The sequence below is a fragment of the Solanum stenotomum genome, chromosome 1, assembly GCF_019186545.1.
Source record: "Solanum stenotomum isolate F172 chromosome 1, ASM1918654v1, whole genome shotgun sequence".
NCBI lineage: Eukaryota > Viridiplantae > Streptophyta > Magnoliopsida > Solanales > Solanaceae > Solanum > Solanum stenotomum.
In genome coordinates, this window is record NC_064282.1 from 16914176 (window position 1) to 16933827 (window position 19652).

The 19652-nt window shown below is 29.2% G+C and overlaps 2 protein-coding genes across 2 annotated transcripts; one reads left to right on the plus strand and one right to left on the minus strand.

Annotated features, from left to right (window-relative positions):
* Positions 1–80: 80 nt before the first annotated feature.
* Positions 81–4967, minus strand: LOC125871736 (LOB domain-containing protein 30). Its single transcript, XM_049552397.1, has 2 exons — positions 4542–4967; positions 81–676 (listed from the first exon to the last, which is right to left on the minus strand). Exons 1-2 carry the CDS (start codon positions 4923–4925, stop codon positions 257–259), a joined length of 804 nt encoding a protein of 267 aa, XP_049408354.1. The 5' UTR covers positions 4926–4967; the 3' UTR covers positions 81–256.
* An 11392-nt stretch (positions 4968–16359) lies between these two features.
* Positions 16360–18086, plus strand: LOC125871720 (probable carboxylesterase 9). Its single transcript, XM_049552374.1, has 2 exons — positions 16360–16618; positions 17333–18086. The coding sequence occupies exons 1-2, from the start codon at positions 16366–16368 to the stop codon at positions 18040–18042; spliced, it is 963 nt and encodes a 320-aa protein (XP_049408331.1). The 5' UTR covers positions 16360–16365; the 3' UTR covers positions 18043–18086.
* Positions 18087–19652: the final 1566 nt, after the last annotated feature.

The following is a 19652-nucleotide window of genomic DNA, read 5'->3' on the forward strand; positions in this document are numbered from 1 at the left end:
TAACTAATATTGAATCTAATTAGTATTAACCAAAAAAAAAAGTAGTACAACAAACAAAAAAGAAGGAGGATCAAGAAAATTACAAATAGGGTAAAATTAAAGATTTTTTCATGACTTTGCCTAGGTATTTTTTTTTTTGATTAATTAAAATTGAAAACCCTCATTTTTCTTAATTTTTTTTAAAAATATCTCATGAGTACCACTAATATTTAACATATTATAAGTCAGTACTTTTCAATAAAATGTGTCCTTGATCTCACTTGGTCTGTGGTGGCAAAGCTGATGATTCTGTGCATGGCACTGTTGCTGATCCATGTCTATGCAGAAGTTCACGTGCCAATTCTTGAAGATCGCCGCCCCGGCCTCCGGTGGACGGTGACATGTCCACCGGAGCTCTAGAGCCACCAAAGTGGCGCGGGTCTAGAGGCAGAGGTGGCGGCGGTCGTGGCTGCTGCATTGCCCATGAGGGTTGAACCATTGGGTCAAAAAGTGATGATAAATCATAGGCAGCTGGCAAAGAAGGTCCTGCTGTTGGCAAATCTGCTATGGTGAGTGGTGGCTGTTGGAGCATTGTTTGTGGTTGTTGTGGCGGCGGGGGCAGTGGCGGCGGTGTTGGAAGCTCCAGGGTTGCTAGGTGGGCTTGTAAGTATGAGAGTTCTGCTTGTAAATTCACTACCTGAGTCACACAAATATGGTATTATGTGATGGAAAAGTTGATTGATAGTCTAAATTAATACTCCCTCCCTTCTAACACAGCGTTTAAGAAATACGAGAAGACTTTGTAATGTTTCAAAAAGAGTATAACTTTTTGTCCAATAAAGAAATGTCTCATTCTTTTTTAAACTGATTAAGCAAGAAAGTGAGTCATATAAATTAAGACAGAAGTACTAGTTATAGCTTATGTAACTATACACCCACCCCTCAAATCCCCTCCCATAAAGAAAATTAGAGCATTTACTCATTAAAGGTAATGGGACATGAGTTTAAAACTGAATTAAATCAAAAAATGTGACATTCTTTGTAGAATAGAATAAGAAGGAGAGAGAGTCATGATATATAACATACCATACCTGGAAAATACATTCTTACATGATGTGTGAACTCTCACAAAGAGTGGTGATTTAATTAAATAAAAAAAAATTGCTTTAGGTAGCCAAATCAAAAGAAAAGGTATTGCATACTATATAGTCTAAGTAACCATTTAGTAATCATGGAGACGATCTAAAAAACTAATTATTTATTTGAATTATTAAGTTCGTAAAGTTATCAAAGCATTCAAAATATATGTTAAAAGGAAAAGAAAATACTGTACAAGAAGTTACATAAAAAATCCAGAAAATAAAATCTGGATCCGCATAAACTCTTTTGATAAATATAGTTCTGGTCAGTGGTTAGAGGCGATTCCGGATGTAGAATAATAATTGAGTTCATAATTAAATATTCTAAATATTTAAATCAAAAGTTTAGAATTCAATATAAAATATGAGCAAAAATTAATCAATTCACGTTATCTATACACAGGTACAAGCCAGATCAAAATGCACACAAAGTAAGCTGAGGGATTATAAGTAATTTGTTGCTATACGATGGCCAAAATTAATCAGGATGTCAAAATTAGCTCAAAAAATCATGACCCATTCAATTTGTATATGTTTGTGCGGGTTAATAACTTTTAATTTTACTAACTAGGCTCATTTTGATCAGCTTAGTTCAACTCATTTTAGACTGAATCAATTCAAATTGACCCAAAAGAAATTTTATCTAAATATTTTTAAGTATTTTTTTATTTGATATGTTATTTTTTGTAATCATACTATAATATTAGGTACTCAAATAACTATAAGAAAATAAACTTTAAATTTAAAACTTAATAAGAATTAATCAGGTTGAGTTATGACTCAGTTTTTAACTCATTTCAATCCAAACTACTTCAGCCCCGATAACATTTAAGCAAGTCAATGAGCTGTTTATTTATTAAGTTAACTCATTTTGACATTTTAAAATTCAACCCAAACCGCCTATTTACCCTCCAAAATTTAACCATTAAAGGGCGTGCTTGGTTCTAAAGGATCCATATTTACTTCACATTTTTCATACTGATGCCATTTCTCTAAACCACCATTAGTTAATGAAACACTTCAATTTAAATTATACTCTTCTTTTCAATCTCATAAATTTAAAGATTATAATATAAAGCATTAATATGAATAGAATAGTTAAAATCCCTCATAAATTTAAAGATTATAAAGTGTTACTAAGAATAAAATAGTTAAATTCATCATAAATTTTAAAAATAGGTAAAAATATCATTTTTTCTCAATTCGTAATTCAATATAAATAGATATATACCCGAAAGAAACACCGCAAATAACTTGAGAATGAGAATACTATAAATTTATAAATTTTACGTAATTCAAACTTCAATGCAAGGACTTGGGGATCGGTGCATTACTGACAAATTCAAGGGAATAGAAATTGATTTAGGTTCTTTCTAAAAGCATAAAAGTCATTTAAGCAAGAAATTATTCCCTCTTCCCAATACTCCAAATCATAAAATTAGAAGAAAGAAATGATTTAAATGTATAAACTTTCAAAGTCAACCAGCAGACACGGAGACAATAATCTTATTAAATCTTTATTATTGAACTACAACTTTAATTAAAAATCGTTTAATCCATTTAATACGATCAAACTTATCATCCCTTATTCTAAAAGCAACTAAAATGTAGTTAACACCAAATATATTACCCTGTTAATTAACGTTAAACAATGTTTTAAAAATGACAAGTTTATCAACAAGCAGACATAAATCACTATTCTAATTAATTGAATTATCAAAACTTAAGTCAAGCTGCTAATAGGCCATACTTGTAACTTACTACTCCCTTAGTCTCAATCTATACTATGCTACACAAGAATGTCACATTTAGAGTTTCTAAAGTTTTGTGTCAAGTCAAGCAATGTCACATAAATTAGATGGAGCTAGTTCAAATTTAGAGTTTCGTGTAGTAATACACCTCTAATAATAACTTTTTCTTAATAGATGTGTCGAGTCAATATGGATCAAGTAATATAAATCGGAGAGAGTAGTACTTAAAAAAGAAGCTTCTTTAAATATTTATTATTATCCTAGTTGAGGAGTATCGGTTTCAACATGCTTCTTAGAGAAACAACAAAAGAGTGGTCATTGTCCCTTGTGCTAAAAATAACCAAAATGTACTTTAAAGAAAGAAAACTAAAGCTATTCTATTTCTTTTTTCTTTTATAGAGAAGAATATTTCTATATATTTCCATGAATTTTGAACAACAAGAAGAAGATTTTATGCCGACCATTTCCTTAATAACAGCAAAATTGAAAGAGGTATGGTAAGAAAAAAGTAGAGTCACTATTGCCCACATCATCATCATAAGTGAATCAATCAAAACAACTTCTTGATTTCAGCAAAGTTTAAAACTGTTCCCTAAATGTAACACATCATGGTCCATTTCCCCTTTGTACAAGAAAATCTTGTTCAAGATCTAGTACTATTCACTAGTGTCAATATATATTATCTTCAATCACATACTATATTATTCCACACAAAAATGTTGGAGACAATTTTACATATGCCAACTCAAAATCTTAAAACATACTCATATTGTGACCTTAAGAAGAAGTCTTTTTTAACTTACTTTTGACAACCAATGCCAGATCCAACACCATGTTCCTCAATTAATACGAAGCTAAGCTTTATTTCTTACATAACACTAAGGCCTAAAAGCTGTCTCGTTTCACTTATCTTGAAAAAAAAGATGGAACTTGTCAATGAATAAATTAAAATACTCCATACGTTTCAATTTGTTTGTCTGTTGTTGACTTAACATAATGTTTAAGAAAATAAAGAAAAACTTTGAACTCTTGTTGTTTTATACTAAATATATGTAAAATGTAAGGTCTTAAACATGAAGTAGAAAATTAGAATGAAAAAGTTGGCAAAAAAGAATTTAAAATACTTTTTTTTTAAAACGGACTAAGAAGAAAAATAAGATAAATAAATTGAAACGCATGGAGTAATTTGTTTTCAAGATCATCGTAATCTCGACTCTCATTGAGCTAGAGATTTTTTTTTATAACTGCAAGAATACGTTTCAGAGTTTCATATTTGTAACGCATGGAGAGAAATGGTTAAAAAAAATAGTAATATAGATTCTTGAATACGCAAATGAGATAAGCCTTGTATTTATCTACAAATGAAAACATAAAAGTGGAAGTAGAGTGAAGGCATTGATAAATCAGTTGTTGAAAAAAGAAAAAGAGATCTAAAAGAAGAAGCAAAACGATTTGTAACGGAAGAAGAGAAGGGTGTTTTTAGTTTACCAACTTTAGTGATAAGACAGACACAACAAAAAATAAAAACTATATAGTTGTGAGGACAAATGAGTCTTTTTCAAGAAACAAAAGTTTCATATGATCTAGCATTAGCCAAATTGTAATAGTGATCAATCATGTAAGTAACCAAATCACGAATTTAAGTTATATGCGTTGACAGTTTAATACTGACCTGTTGCTGAAGAGCAAAGATATGAGCAACGCAACCATAGACGGGGTCCCGGAGTCTCGCTTGAGCTTCATAACAAATGGTGACAACTGCATCAAGCCTCTTGTGGACAGGAATATGAAGGAGAAGTTTAGAAACATTACTAGCTCCAAACACTTTGTGTACGGCTGCAAAATGTGCCGCACCTTGTTCCGAATCAAAATAAGGTGCAAAAATGCAACCGGCAACACACTTTCTTCTCAAAAATTTACAAGCACCACATGGCCCTCCACCACCACCACCACCGCTGCCGCCTCCGCTGCTAGTACTTCCACTAGTCCCACCACAAACTCCTCCACCTGGGGCGGAGACACCACCGGTGCTACTACTAGGATTATTTGAGCTCATTTTCTTTGATAATTCACCTCTTTTGGAACATAATTTGAAGGGGTTTGTTTGTACTTTGTAGAGAAGAAGAAAAAAAAAGGATGTGTTGTGTAACACTAGGGTTTGGTTGGTGGTATTTGTTGGTATTAATTTTATTTTTTTAATAATTTAAGTTAAATTTATGTTGTTGTAGAAGTAGTAGTAGAATATATTTAGTGGAGGAAGCTAAGAGGAGGGGAGTTTTAAACACTAAATGAAGTCTTTAAAGCCACGCGATGAAGCAAACCCCATTTAGCTGCTTGCGTGAAGCAAACATGCGATAAGCCAACTGCCTTTTTATTTATCTTCCTTCCTCTCGTGAATGTTTGGCCTTTGCTAGCCTAGCATTTAGCAATTAGCATTACCAACACCCACCTCCCTCATGTCTTTTTTTCTTTCCTTTTAGTTATCTATATTTCTTTTTGATGTAATACATCCAATCTTGCTTTATACTAGAAAAAAGGAAAAACATTCATATATGACACTAACTTACAAACTAATTATATTATCTTTCGTTTCAACTTGTTTGTCTGATTTTGACTTAATACAGAGTTTTAAAAAGTATAGATTACTTCTGAATCTTGTTCATGCATGGTCTTAAACATGTTATGAGATGCCAGAATTAGCAAGTTGTCAAATAAATGAAGAGACCCCCTATCTGAGTTTAATTTACAACAAGTTTCAGAATGTAGAAAAGACTTTTGAGTTGTGTTCATGGTCTTAAACATGTAAATGTGAAAGTAGAATTATTGAGTTACTAAAAAAAAAGAGGAAAGAGATGTATTCTTTGATACTAGTTATAAAGAAAAGTAAGACAAACAAATTAAAACGAGGGTATAGAAAGAGAAAAAAAAAGATGTTGAAACGTGTCAATGGGAGTGTCTATATTAGCCTTTCTGTGCGTGTTTCAAGCTGCGTAGAGGGAAAAAGACGCCAACTATATCTCTCCCTTTCGACGTTGAAAAGGAATTCATTCTACCTCATCATTTCATTCTTTTTTTATATTAAAAAAAAAAAGTTACAAATAGAAACGGCTTTGTACTCTTTTTCAATACATAAAGAGTTTGTTGGAATGACATAATTACCTAGAAAGCTACTTCGTTTTATCATTTAGTACTTTCAAGATTTGTATATTCTTGAGTTTAAGGTATATTATACCGACCATCTATATACGTGTACAAAATTTATAATTTAGAAAATAAGATAAGTTACATACGTTAGAGTGGGTAAACGTCCCACATTGGTTGACGAATGGATTAGTGGTCTCCTTCCATGGACTTGGACAATTCTCCCCTTACGAACTAACTTTTGAGGTTGAATTAGGCTCAGGTGTCATATTTACTCTTGATGATGTAAAAAGCTATTTATACTGAAAAATATTGTATTAGTATTTATAGTGGGATTTAATTAAAGTAATGGAGATTTATTATATTAATGTTTATATGAAAGATGTCAAGTTTGTCGTGAAACTAAAAAGGAAAATATGTGAAATGAATAAGTGAAAGAAGAAAGTAACAATTTTGTATTAAAAATAACATTTGTAGCAAAATCATTATCTTGGATTTTTGTCCATTGTCTAACCATATCAAGATTTGCTAAAAGTTGGTATTGCAGCACTTTTAAATTATAATGAAAAATATGTATTATATTGATATTGACAGCCATCATTTTGTTTTAATTTTAGATTTTCTCATTCAAGTGACTAATAAATTTGCTAGATAAGTATCTTACCCAACTTTAAGTGAAGTTCGATCGATTGTATTTTTCCCCTTTGTAGAAAAAAAATTCGGACGACTTTAAATACGTATGAATTAGATTAACCATTTAAAAAACATTGTTCAGGAGCAGTACTTTTATTTGTTTTTTATTTAATCTATTAATTATATATCAATCATATCGTGTCAGCAAAAATTAACCAAAATGTATGTTATCAAAGAACACTATATTCATAGAATTACCATTTTAGTTTCACTGTGTATCTAAAGTTATTTAGATCAACAAAGATTGTGTTGGAGTGATAAGTATTCATTCATCTTTATACAGAGGTCTTGGATTCGAACAATAGATATGGAGGGACTTTCCAACACAAATGTGAATTAGTTAAGCTTATATGATAAATACATTTAGTGGAAACTGAAAAAAAAAAAAAAAAAAAAAAAGAGAGAAGAAGATAAGGTTAGGCTATGCCTATCTGCACGCTTTTGATTCGAAATAAGTACTACTCCTATATGATTGTCCCAATAATTTAATGATGAAGATTAATGTGAATCGATACGCATTATGACTAATTTAAAACTTAGATGCTTACTTGGTTAAATTCATGATAAGCCAATCATTCACGGCACAAATTGTCAATTACATATAAATTTCGAAAAATTGATTTTATAGATCACTTACATTTTTTTAATTTTATGTTCCTTTTATTAGAGAATTTTTTTTATACGCTTAAGAGATTTGAAAAGACCATTTCATTTTGTAAGTCGTCAATAGATCCTAATTGCCGATAACTACCCAATTAAGATTATGCATTGATATTTTTAATCTATAAAAGAGAACTGTTATAAGTTATAACAGTAAATTAACTACAAAGGAATATATAATTTCATATATTGTCGATCTATATATAGTTAATTAATCAAATGAAATTTTACCGTTCCCACTAAAAATGTTTTAGGGAATATCTTGTAAATTTATGGTATATAATTCAAACTGTTTTCATTTTAGCTCAATTAATTTCCACTTCATCAATTGGGTTGACTAAACTTTATTATGATCATAATGGAATGCATATTCTTTTGGTTTAACTCGTAATGTTGACAAATTAAGTTGTAATTACTTTTACAAAGAATTCCATATTTGTCGTAAATGAATAGACACGTCACTTCTAAAAATGAAGAAAAGATGAGCTGAAAAATTATTTAGGCTGTTAATTCCTGTACTAGCTAGTCATTTGTCCTTATATAAAAGCTTGTAAGACACAAAATTAAAAAGAATTTTTGTTATATATATCGCCAAATATTCTTTATCAATATCAACAAATTCTTACTTATAGTTTCTAATTATATATATTTGACTTTTATATTAATTAATATGGGGAATACATTTGATTTCTTTCATCAAAAAATTTCACAAATTTAATGAATTATTACTCGTTAAGTTGTTCAGTTATCAATATATTATGTTGAAAAAAATTTGTTACTTTATGTTCAAGAGTAATATAATTATAATTACAAGTAGTCTAAATATAATATTTATATATAAAGAGGTTAAAAACACATAATTTTAATTTGTTAAATATTTTTACACTTATTAGGTACTTTCTAAGCTTAGTATATTTTCTCCTCTATTAGAAGAAAAAACACTATCATTGCTTTTCTATATTCATAAATTCATTCAACATACTCGTGAGTTCTTTAATCATGGATAATTTTAGTAGCTTTTCTAATGTTGTTAGAATATGATAATTACATCTTAATTTTCTTGTGAACTTTAATTTTGTCAGTTGTTTCTTATATAATCTTTCATAACATTAAATTGTCAAGCATTTTTTTCTTATCAAACACATCCTTAGTCTCGAAGCACAAGGAAATATTTGTTTTAGATTTCTTACCTTATTAACTTAATCTCTTTTTTTTTATTATTAAATCAGTTCCCATAAGCACAGTTTACTTAATCAATCAGTTTAAAATACATTCTGACCCAAGATGACGAAGAATATTTAAAAGATCAGTTTTCTTAAAAATAAAATAAAATATTAGGTGGATGTCGAATGTGAGTGTTTACATGCGTATACTAGTGAAATAGATGAAGAGAGTGTTTGGCATGAAGGGAAGTGTTTTTTATCTATCTTTTTTTATAAAATAATAATAACAATAATGTTATTTGTGTTTATTGTGTTAGCATTTGGCAAGTAGGCGTTTGAACTTGCGATATGAAATAGCAATCTTAAATTAGTGTTCGAATATGTAGAATTATAATTTTAAATTTCAAATTCTTCAAAAAGCATGATTTGAAATTTCAAATTGTTATTTCAAATTCTTTAAATACAAAACTTGGCCCACAATAAATTCATAGTATGAAGAACCTATCATGATTTTTAAGAACTTGAACCATGTGAACAAGGCCCTATCATTTATATTTTTTCAAAAAAAGAAGAAGAAGTGTATATACCATGTGAAAGAATTATATTAAAGAATAACTCGTTACTATTGTTGTTAAACTAATAGATCTTTGTAGTATTATGTCTACTTGAAAATTTGTGATTACAAATATTAATCCATAAAAAGGAACATAGAGATATGCGATTTATCAATGCATCGCCTTAGGATATTTCGATATCTTATTTATGAACTATAATTTGCTCATTTGGTAAGATTGTACAATAATTGAAAAAATTTTGATAGTTTTTACAACTCCCAGGGTTATGTTTGTGAGAAAAGATACATCTTTAAGAAATTAAAATATATTGTTTGTCCAAACAAAACTTCAATCTTAAATTTATCTTGTTTCAAATTGTGATTTCATATTGCATGTTGTCCAAACAACCCCCTTATGACTAAAGCTAACAACCTTCGGATTGCAAATGATGGGTGCTTAATTTGAGACAACTATTTTTAGAATCGAAATAAGTAAAAGATGTAACGAGAAGACTATATTTTTAGCAAAATAGGTGAATTAATATATCTATTAACCTCTTTTGTGATGATTCAACGATAAGTTTTATCTTTTTCGTTGTAAATATCAGAATAAATGATTTGAGAAAGAAGAACAAGCAAAATATATATAAGAATAGGGAGTGGGGGGTCGAGATGGCGAAAGGGTAGAGCTTGTGGCCTGGGTCTATTAGCTGGGCGGAGAGTTAGAGGAAACAATGAACTTGAAATGTTACATATAGAAGTACTTGTTTTCTTCTACTTCGGAAAGTTATTTTCCTCGTTTTGATGAATTTTTTGTTGAGAGAAAATATTTTAACCAATTAAGCACGAGAATATCGAAACAAACATTTTCTAAATTTGAAGGGAATTGTGTGTAATTAGATAAAAATGTAGGAGTAGATTGTCAAAACAAAAGAAGAAGAAGAATAAAGTCAAAAGGGAGTGTTCGGCGTTCAAAGGACCCTGCGAGGCGCTTCATTTGTGTCTCCAGTAGGAAATTGCCACGTGGATTTCGTGATGCCAAAACGTAACGGCCACAGTACATAGATGATCTCACCAGTCACCACATTTACAACACCTTTTACTATAACAGTAAAAATGAATCTCTGTAAAAACAAACACGTGATTGGACAACATTTTGAATTGGTAATGTTAGTATTAGTTATATCGATATTCTTTCTTATTCATTATTTTATTTGATTTATTAGAAATAATAAATTTTGACGTTTGCATAACTTCTATAAAAAAATGTTTGTTTTTAAAAATACTCTTCACATGCTTTAGCTTTGAAATATAAAAAAAAGGTAATTATGTCATTAATCCATTTAATGCACGTGTTAAAATCCTTTGTATTATTAATATATGAAATTCTATGATATTAATTATATTTACTTTAATACTAATACTACAAATAAAGTAGAAAACTATTTACGGTTAAAAAATTGTGGGTCAAAATAATTCGTACAAATTGTAAGGGGGGTTAATGAGAATCAGTAACAGTAAGTAACGGCGGATGACCGCGCCGTCCGATTTTGTCTAAAGCGTGTGATGTGTGAAGGAAGCAAAGGCTTTTTTTAAAAAATAAAAAGCATATACAAAATTTTGGATTTATATAATCAGGAACAAAATTATATAAATTAGAAAAATTATACTCTCTTCGTCTCATTTTATGTGATAACATTTGATCGGGCACGGAGTTTAAGAAATAAATGAAGACTTTGAAATGTTTACCAAACTACCCTTTAAAAAGTAGATTCACTTTTCTCTCTCTTCATAAATGTATTGGAGTATTATTTTAAGATTAAGTGGGACCAACAAGGGTAAACGAGAAATTGTACTTTTAAATACTTACCATATTAGAAAATGTGACATTTTTTTTGGGACTGACCAAAAAAGAAATGATGTCACATAAAATGAAACGGAGGAAATATAAATCAGACGAATAACAAAAATTGAGAAAATTACGTGAATTATAATTTTCTTAACCCATAGCTAAATGTTTGTTATTCTCCATAATTTTCCCTTTTTGGATCCATGAATGATGTGCCACGTATTACTGTGACACTTGGTTACATGACCGATTGCTTACGTTAGAACAGTCTGTTTTCACCAAACACAAGAAGCTCAAGGTATAACTCTGACTACTTGACTCAATTCATTCAACCACGTCACTTTTTAATCACTCCTTTTTTCTTCTTTTTTTTTCATAATTGGAAATTACTACTCCCCTTTCTACTTTCTATAAGTAAAAAAAATAATCAGACTTATAATGTTCTGAATACATAATTGAATATTTAATTTTAAATAATATATATTTAAATATTAAGATTTTATATTAAAATTTAAATATAAAATAATAAAGATGGTTTTAATATTTGAAATTCTCAATATTAAATTTATATTTATTAATTATAAAATTAAAATAAAATATTAAATTGATATAATTCTTTATTAATAAAAAATAAATAAAAAGTATATGGTAATTCGTATTGGTGACGGTTAGCGGTGGTGGATGAAAGTGCGAACTGAGAAAGGTGTTGGTTGAGATAGTTGTATGTTTAGCAGTAACTAATGATGATAATGGTTGATGATAGCGGATAGCAATGATGGTTGGTAGTAATAATGGATAACGATTAATTCATGTTTATTGTGGTAATTGCACAAAAATAATAAGAATTAACTTTGAACTTCTGAGTTCTGAATTTTGATGTTTAACAATAAAATTTGTATGTCATTAATTTTTTATTTTTGGTTGTGATGATTGGTGATTAGAATTGTAAATGATGATTAGTGATGATAATTAGTGGCAATGATAGGCTAGGTAATGTGATGATAGTTAATATTGATGGGCGACAACAGTCAGCAGTGAAAACAGGTGAAATAGCGGTGAACTACTATATTTTGTATAAATATTTTAATAGACATTTTAATAAAGTTAAGATTCTATTACAAAAATTAATATTAATCATTCAAAACTAATAAATTTCATAAAGTGATTATAAAATAATAAAAGATTAAACTTAACAATAAGACTTAAAAACAAACAAATTTAATTAATAATTGAGATCTAAATTTTGAAAACTAATATTCCAATATTCATATTTCAATGCCCGTTGATTATCTTATTTTTATTCGTATATCATCGAAGCATGTATATCTAAAATTGATCCTTGAACTTCCTGACCACCAAAAAAAAAAAAAAAAAATACTATAAATTATGAAATGTATATTTTATTTTATTATAAGCTTTGGAGAATATTGGACAAATTAATCTCATCGAGAAGAAAAATGGTCCAACCTTAACAACTCTGTATCTAGAAATTAACAATTTCAAAGCTTTTAATTTGCAACTAAACCTTGACGTCCTTTCTAAGTAAAGAAAAAATGACGTTATTTTAAACTTTTATTTTATATTTTGTCGGTCAGTTGCTACTTTTTTTAAAATTATTTAATATATTTTTTACCCTTTTCATATAATATACTAGCACCAAAAAGGTAATTAATCCAACAACATCTTGCTAATAAATATGTTTTCTATGTGTAAATAATATATACATGTGTATAAAATATCGAAACAAAAAATAACACAAAATAAACACTAGGACATGAAAAAAAAAACTTTAAAAGCATTACAAATTAAATTAACTCAAATTATAAAGATCAAACTATATTAATAATAGGTCGATATTACTTGCGCGAAAATATTGCATAGACCATTGTTTTTAGGGTCATGCAAGGAATTAAAAAGTTAACCGTTCATGCAAATCACAAACATCCCTTTCTTATAAAAGTTTATTAATTCCTGAAATTTAAACATGGTTCATATTTCTCTTTCTTTAGTGGTCAAAAAGGCAAAAAGAATAATGTATTATTACTAGCTTACTAGACTTTCATTTAATTAGTTCATTGATCTATATTTGGATGATGCTATATATCATTATATTTCTGCTTCTTTCTTTTAGCTTAGCTTTAAAGTTTACACCAATTTTATATTATATGCAACCCAAAACTCAAAAGGCACACGTTCCCTCTATTTAAAACATTCTTTTATTTCTATTTTATGATAGGATTATCTTATTTTTATTCATATATCACCGAAGCATGTATATCTATTTTTCGGACAAATTAACAATCTAAAAATTGATCTTGAACTTCCTGACCACCAAAAAAATACTAAAAGAATACTATAAATTTTGAAATGTTCATTTTATTTTATTATAAGCTTTGGAGAATATTGGACAAATTAATCCCATCGAGAAGAAAAATGGTACGACCTTAACAACTCTGTATCTAGAAATTAACAATTTCAAAGCTTTTAATTTGCAACTAAGCCTTGACGTCCTTTCTAAGTAAAGAAAAAATGACGTTATTTTAAGCTTTTATTTTATATTTTGTCGGTCGGTTGCTGCTTTTTTAAAATTATTTAATATATTTTTTATCTTTTTCATATAATACTAGCCCCAAAAAGGTAATTAATCCAACATCTTGCTAATAAATTTGCTTTCTATGTGTAAATATTATATACATATGTACAAAATATCGAAACCAAAAATAACACAAAATAAACACTAGGACATAAAAAAAAAAAAACTTTAAAACATTACAAATTAAATTAACTCAAACTAAAAAGATCAAACTATATTAATAATAGGTCGATATTTCTTGTGCGAAAATATTGCCTAAGACCATTGTTTTTAGGGTCATGCAAGGAATTAAAAAGTTAACCGTTCATGCAAATCACAAACATCCCTTTCTTATAAAAGTTTAATTCCTAAAATTTAAACATGGTTCATATTTCTCTTTCTTTAGTGGTCAAAAAAGCAAAAAGAATAATGTATTATTACTAGCTTACTAGACTTTCATTTAATTAGTTCATTGATCTATATTTGGATGATGCTATATGCTATTATATATAATATAATAATGTTATGTCCCTACAGGCTGCAAGTTTTCTTTGATATAATGTGTAAAGGTTTTGATTCTCACTCGTGTGGTCAAAACCTAGGAAACATAAACAAATGACTTTTATTTAATTTTCATGATCTTCTATTAGGTGATCACTATTTTTATTAAAGCTTGATTAAATTTGTATTTACGTCGAAATGTTCTACGAAATATAGATAGAGCCTCCTAACAAAGGTTATTTTATATCAGGTGGAGGACTTGAGCTCGAGATCTTTGTAAATGATGAATGAATACTTACCGCTGCATCAGAACTCTTGTTAGATACTAAGAACTTTGTTTGTATAAAATAAAATTGAAGGTGTATTTTTGATTTTATGTGGACTTGAAAATTAAAATGACAAATTTACCAAATTTCTGGAAAGAAATTGTGTTTTAAATGACAGGATGTCACCCCGACATACGGCATGATAGCTATTAATTGTAAAATCAGTATGTTTTATGTAGCTTTATTTAAGAAGAAAGCTAATGATCCATATTATTTAGTGTAAATAATATATTTAATTACTAATATTAAATTAATTAAAGGTACTGAATAATTAAAGGAGTCAAAGTAGTAGTAACAAGGCTACTTGAAGTTTTAAAGTATTGCTAATCATGATTAATTTTTTTAATTACAACTTTATGACAATAAAAGTAGATTTAGTCAAGTGATCAGTTCCTTCATCTGATCGACTTATTTTATGAGAAAATATTTGAGACCAAGTGATCAAGAAAACATGTCGTAATCTCATTTAATTTTTAAATAAAAGAAATGTGCGCGTTAATATAATTTTTTTTATCAAAGGAAACTAAGGCGGATCTAACAATGAATTCAAATTCGATAATGAATCCTTCATGGAAGGAAAAAGGGAGTTGGGTGTGTGGTTTTAACCCTCAAGAAATTGAGAAAGTTTCAACATTAAATAAGACTTCATGAAGTTCAAAAATTTGCTGGAGTTTTAAAATCAAGAAAAGATTCATGCGTTCAGAATTTTATAAGTTCAAAAATCAAAGAACAATTTACAAGGTGCAAAAAATTTGTCAGAATTTCAAAATCAAGGAATGATTTTTGAGGGGTCAACCCTTTATAAGTTTATTAGTGTTTTAAATAGTGATAATTTTGTCTAAATTTATTTATAAATTTTAGGAATCACGTAGTTTTAATATGAAATTACAATTTATCCCTGAAAAAAAAGAAGAAATTGGATACATAATATGTAGCTCGGATACATTAAAAACTAGCTCGGATACATTATAAAATAAATTGGATACATAATATGTAGCTCGGATACATTAAAAATTAGCTCGGATACATTATAAAATAAATTGGATACATAATATGTAGCTCGGATACATTAAAAACTAGCTCAGATACATTATAAAATAATTTAGAATTAGGAGAGAAATAAGGGATTTTAGAGGTTTTTATAAATAGAAGGGAGTATTAAAAATAAGGGAAACATAAGACGTGTAGTTTAGTCATTTTTCCAATTTATTTTCGCATTAAGTTATGACTATTTTTCTATTACTTTTCAAACAATTGGCTAAGAACTCATAGCAAACTCGAAAACTGGTGTTGTTTATGGACATGAAACGTTAACGGGCTTAATCTAAAGGTGCAATTGACTAACTTTGGGCCTGAAAATTTTATGGGCTTAACTTTCATATTTGGCCCATTTTTCGAAACTAATATTGCAGCCCACTGGATGTGCGCAGCAGAAGCCCACCAATGATCAGAAATTTTACTAAATGGCCCTTTATCTTTTTTATTTTTTTGCAATTTTAAATTTTTTAGATCACAATGTAAATATTTCATTTGACCAAATAAAATTTTGTGAAATAACAGTATACCACAGTAGAAACTTTTATAAACTATTACATATGTTTGACAATAATCTTAATATTTTATTTGTAAAATTAAACAAACAAGGGTATTTTTTCAAGGACCATATTTGCACAACTTCTTAGAATATGAATAAAACGTAAAATTCATAAATAATACTTTTTCAAGGACCATATTTGCTCTCATTTTTTTATTTGTAAAATGATTTTAAAAAGGAAAAAAAAAAAAAAACTCTACCAAACCACTAGCCACTAGGAACATCCAAAAGAATTGGTCAATGTAAAACTAACAAACATTTATACACAACCAAAATCCACTTTTTATGTTACAAGCACAAAAATGTCCGAAAATTAAGGTTGTACTTGTTATTATGACATAGGAAAAAAAGCTACTAACAACATTTTATTCATTTAATTACGTTGTTAAGTAATTAATATTTTTGGTTGAAGCTACTCACAATTAAATTAGGTAGGTAGGTAGCATGTCAAAATTTGATCCATATGAACACCTTAATGTGGTGTTAAACCAAGATGGAAGTATAACTCGTCTTCTTGATTTTCCTACAACTCAAGCCACTGGTGATCAAAATCATCTCCCTGGCCAAGCTGTTGTTAGCAAAGATATTACTTTAAATGAAGAAAAGAAAACATGGATGAGACTTTATCGTCCAAGTAAATTGCCCTCCAATGACAAATCTATCGCTAAACTTCCTATTATAGTTTATCTTCATACAGGTAGGTCAAAGGCCGATTCAGTATTTTCAATTTTTTTAAGTCTTAAATACCGTTGAATCCCTATTATAGTTTTGAATTTTTGAGTGATCACAATCTATATCTTCCCCCTTTGCTTTATTTTATATGTCTGATTTGACAGAGGCTGATCCAGTATATTAATTTAATTATGAGTACGGAATTTCAATTTTTTTTTACCACTAAAACATTCACCTTGTTTGAGTAATGGGTAAATAACTCTCTTTTTTTTTTTTCCAATTTTTTTGGATAGGATAGAAGTTATGGACTCAATTGAACCCATAGCTAAATTGTTAGATCCGAACCTACATTAGACAAGATGCATTATTTAATAAAAAATATTAAGGAGACTTTTGAATTTTGTGATTTAAAATTAAAAATTTCTATAATATATCAAAATTCCCTTTAGTCTTAAACATCTCATATATACACAATGTTTGAATTTATTGAATATAAAACTAAAACGAGGTTTTTTTTAAATAGGCTAAAAAGGAAACTTAAACACACAAAATTAAAACAAAAGGAATATTTATCAAAATTTTAGAGATACTTTTATTCTAGTTATGTTAATACGTTTACTTTATTTTCTATATTTTGTAGGAAATTTTAAGTCATGTCAGATATATAAGTATCGTACTCTTGTGTGTTTATTTTATAATATTGGATTGAGACGAGTTTAAATATGTTTGGGCATTGCAGGAGGGTGGATTCACTTCAGCGTAGCAAGTACAATAATACATGAAAGTTGTAACCAACTATGTAGCGAAGTCCCCTCCATTGTTGTGGCATTGGATTATGGTCTAGCACCCGAAAACAAGCTCCCTTCTCAATACCACGACACGGTAGACGCGGTTCTTTGGATCAAGAACCAAGCGTTGGATCGCGTTAATGGTGAAAAATGGCTAAGGGAATATGGAGATTTCTCAAGGTGTTACCTCTATGGTGTTAGTTGTGGTGGTAACATTGCTTTTAATTCCGCACTTAAACTACTCGATAAAAAATTAGAGCCATTACGTATTAATGGGGTCATATTGAACCAACCTTTTTTTGGTGGAAAAATGAGGACAAAATCAGAAATGAGATTAGCAACTGATCCATTTTTCCCCTTACCAGTAATTGATGTGTTATGGGATTTTGCTTTACCAAAAGGGACAGATAGGGATCATAGGTTTTGTAATCCAATGATGAATGGGCCATATAGGGACAAGATTAATAAACTTGGGAGGTGTTTGGTTATTGGATTTGGAGGGGACCCTTTGGTTGATAGGCAACAAGAATTTGTGCAAATGTTAGTCAAGGAAGGGGTTATGGTTGAAGCTAGATTTGATGATGTTGGATTTCATGGAATTGAAGTGGTTGATAGTAGAAGAGCTGCTGCTATTATTAATTTTGTGAAGGAGTTTGTTTGATTATTGATGCGTTCTAGGCGGTGCACTAAGCTCTTGATATGTAATATGTGACTAGTGCATCAGAAATTAGTTTAGTGTACGCCTGCCTTATTTAGTATTTATGTAATAGGTTGTTATACTTTAATTTAGTAAAATGTTAAATAATTAGTAAGTGGTATTACTGGAAGTTATACCATTGATCTTGTTTATTTTTGTATTAGTCTCTAGTTTGCACATGTTTTGTGAAAATGTTAGTATATAATGTTTTTTCTATTATTCATTATATCTCTTTTGATTTTGTTTTTAAAATGCTTTGATATATGTTATTTGAGCGGAGGCTGGAGGGACTTTCGAAAATATTTTAACTACCTCATAAAAGTGGAAATAAGATTTGTGTACATTCTAGATTCCTCAAACTATCCTTATGAGATTTCGCTAGATTTGTTATTTTTGTTAGACTTTATTTTAGCTCTTGAGTAAAAATTTGATTTCTAGTCCTACTTATATTTGATCAAACCCATTTCATCTATAACACATCCGCATATCTCACTTTTTAATAAAAAGAATGGTTTTTTTTTGGCAACTCATTAATTCTAACTTTCTATGTGACATGTCCAAGATCACATCAAATTATTTTTTTTTTTAACTCTCTTCAACTTCGTGTCACGTAAAATTGAAATGGATAAAGTATGTGTTTTTAGTTTCTTTTGACGCAGGACTAATCGATTACTCGTAACATACGACCAACAATCCCACAAGTAATCGCCAGCAAAAAGTCTCACTTCATACAGTAGTGTTACATGCATATATGAAATTGTACATTGATTGAAGGGAAAAATAAACAATCCTCATTTTGCTTTCATTTGTAATTTTTTCTTGTTAACTGTAGTAATTAATAGTGGTGAAGATTGAGTGTGATTTATGATTGAAATGACAATTGAAAAAGAAAAATGAGGTGTTGGGCCGAAGTATTGAGTAAGAGACAATTGGATGGGATGTCTGTCTGTACCTCCTTTCGAGTTACTCAACACTCCAACAGTGCCTCTGCTACTTCATTAAATACTACAACAGTATAATTCTGAGAGTAAAATATACGTAAATCTTATTTATCTTTTTTATTTTTATTTTTGGCGAATAGGCGATGCGATACAAAATTATGCTTTTTATCTTTCAATCAGATATTAATTATATTGTTTGGAGGTGTTTGAAGAGCTCAAAATGACTTGCACAGAAAATTCTTTCTATATTTGACTTGTGTCTTCGACGGGAATTAAACCCGCGCATGGTGAATTCACAATTCAATGTCTTGATCTGGTTGGCTACTTCGCCCCTCTCCATCTGATCGAAGTCACTATCTTCACAATTTCAGGTCTTGCACCAATCATCCAATAATGAACACGATATCACTAATAATTGATGTAAGTAGAAAGCGTTCTATTCACCAAAATGAGAACTTGGGCATGAACCTGGAACAATCGGATTCTTAAAATAAATATCAGATATCGAGAGAAAATCAAAATACAATAGTATAGGAAAAAAATGAGCTAATTTTTTTTTTTTTAAAAATAAACTGTTACTCTCGTCCTCATGTATCAACTCCCTCTAACACTAGTACACATGTTTGCTTCACG

Excerpts from the sequence above, each read along its gene's own strand:
- LOC125871736 (XM_049552397.1), bottom strand. The coding sequence starts at position 4,925 with ATGAGCTCAAATAATCCTAGTAGTAGCACCGGTGGTGTCTCCGCCCCA. Across the intron at positions 677-4,541 it reads TCTTTGCTCTTCAGCAACAG|GTAGTGAATTTACAAGCAGA; the intron begins GTCAGTATTAAA and ends TGTGTGACTCAG.
- LOC125871720 (XM_049552374.1), top strand. The coding sequence starts at position 16,366 with ATGTCAAAATTTGATCCATATGAACACCTTAATGTGGTGTTAAACCAA. Across the intron at positions 16,619-17,332 it reads TATAGTTTATCTTCATACAG|GAGGGTGGATTCACTTCAGC; the intron begins GTAGGTCAAAGG and ends TGGGCATTGCAG.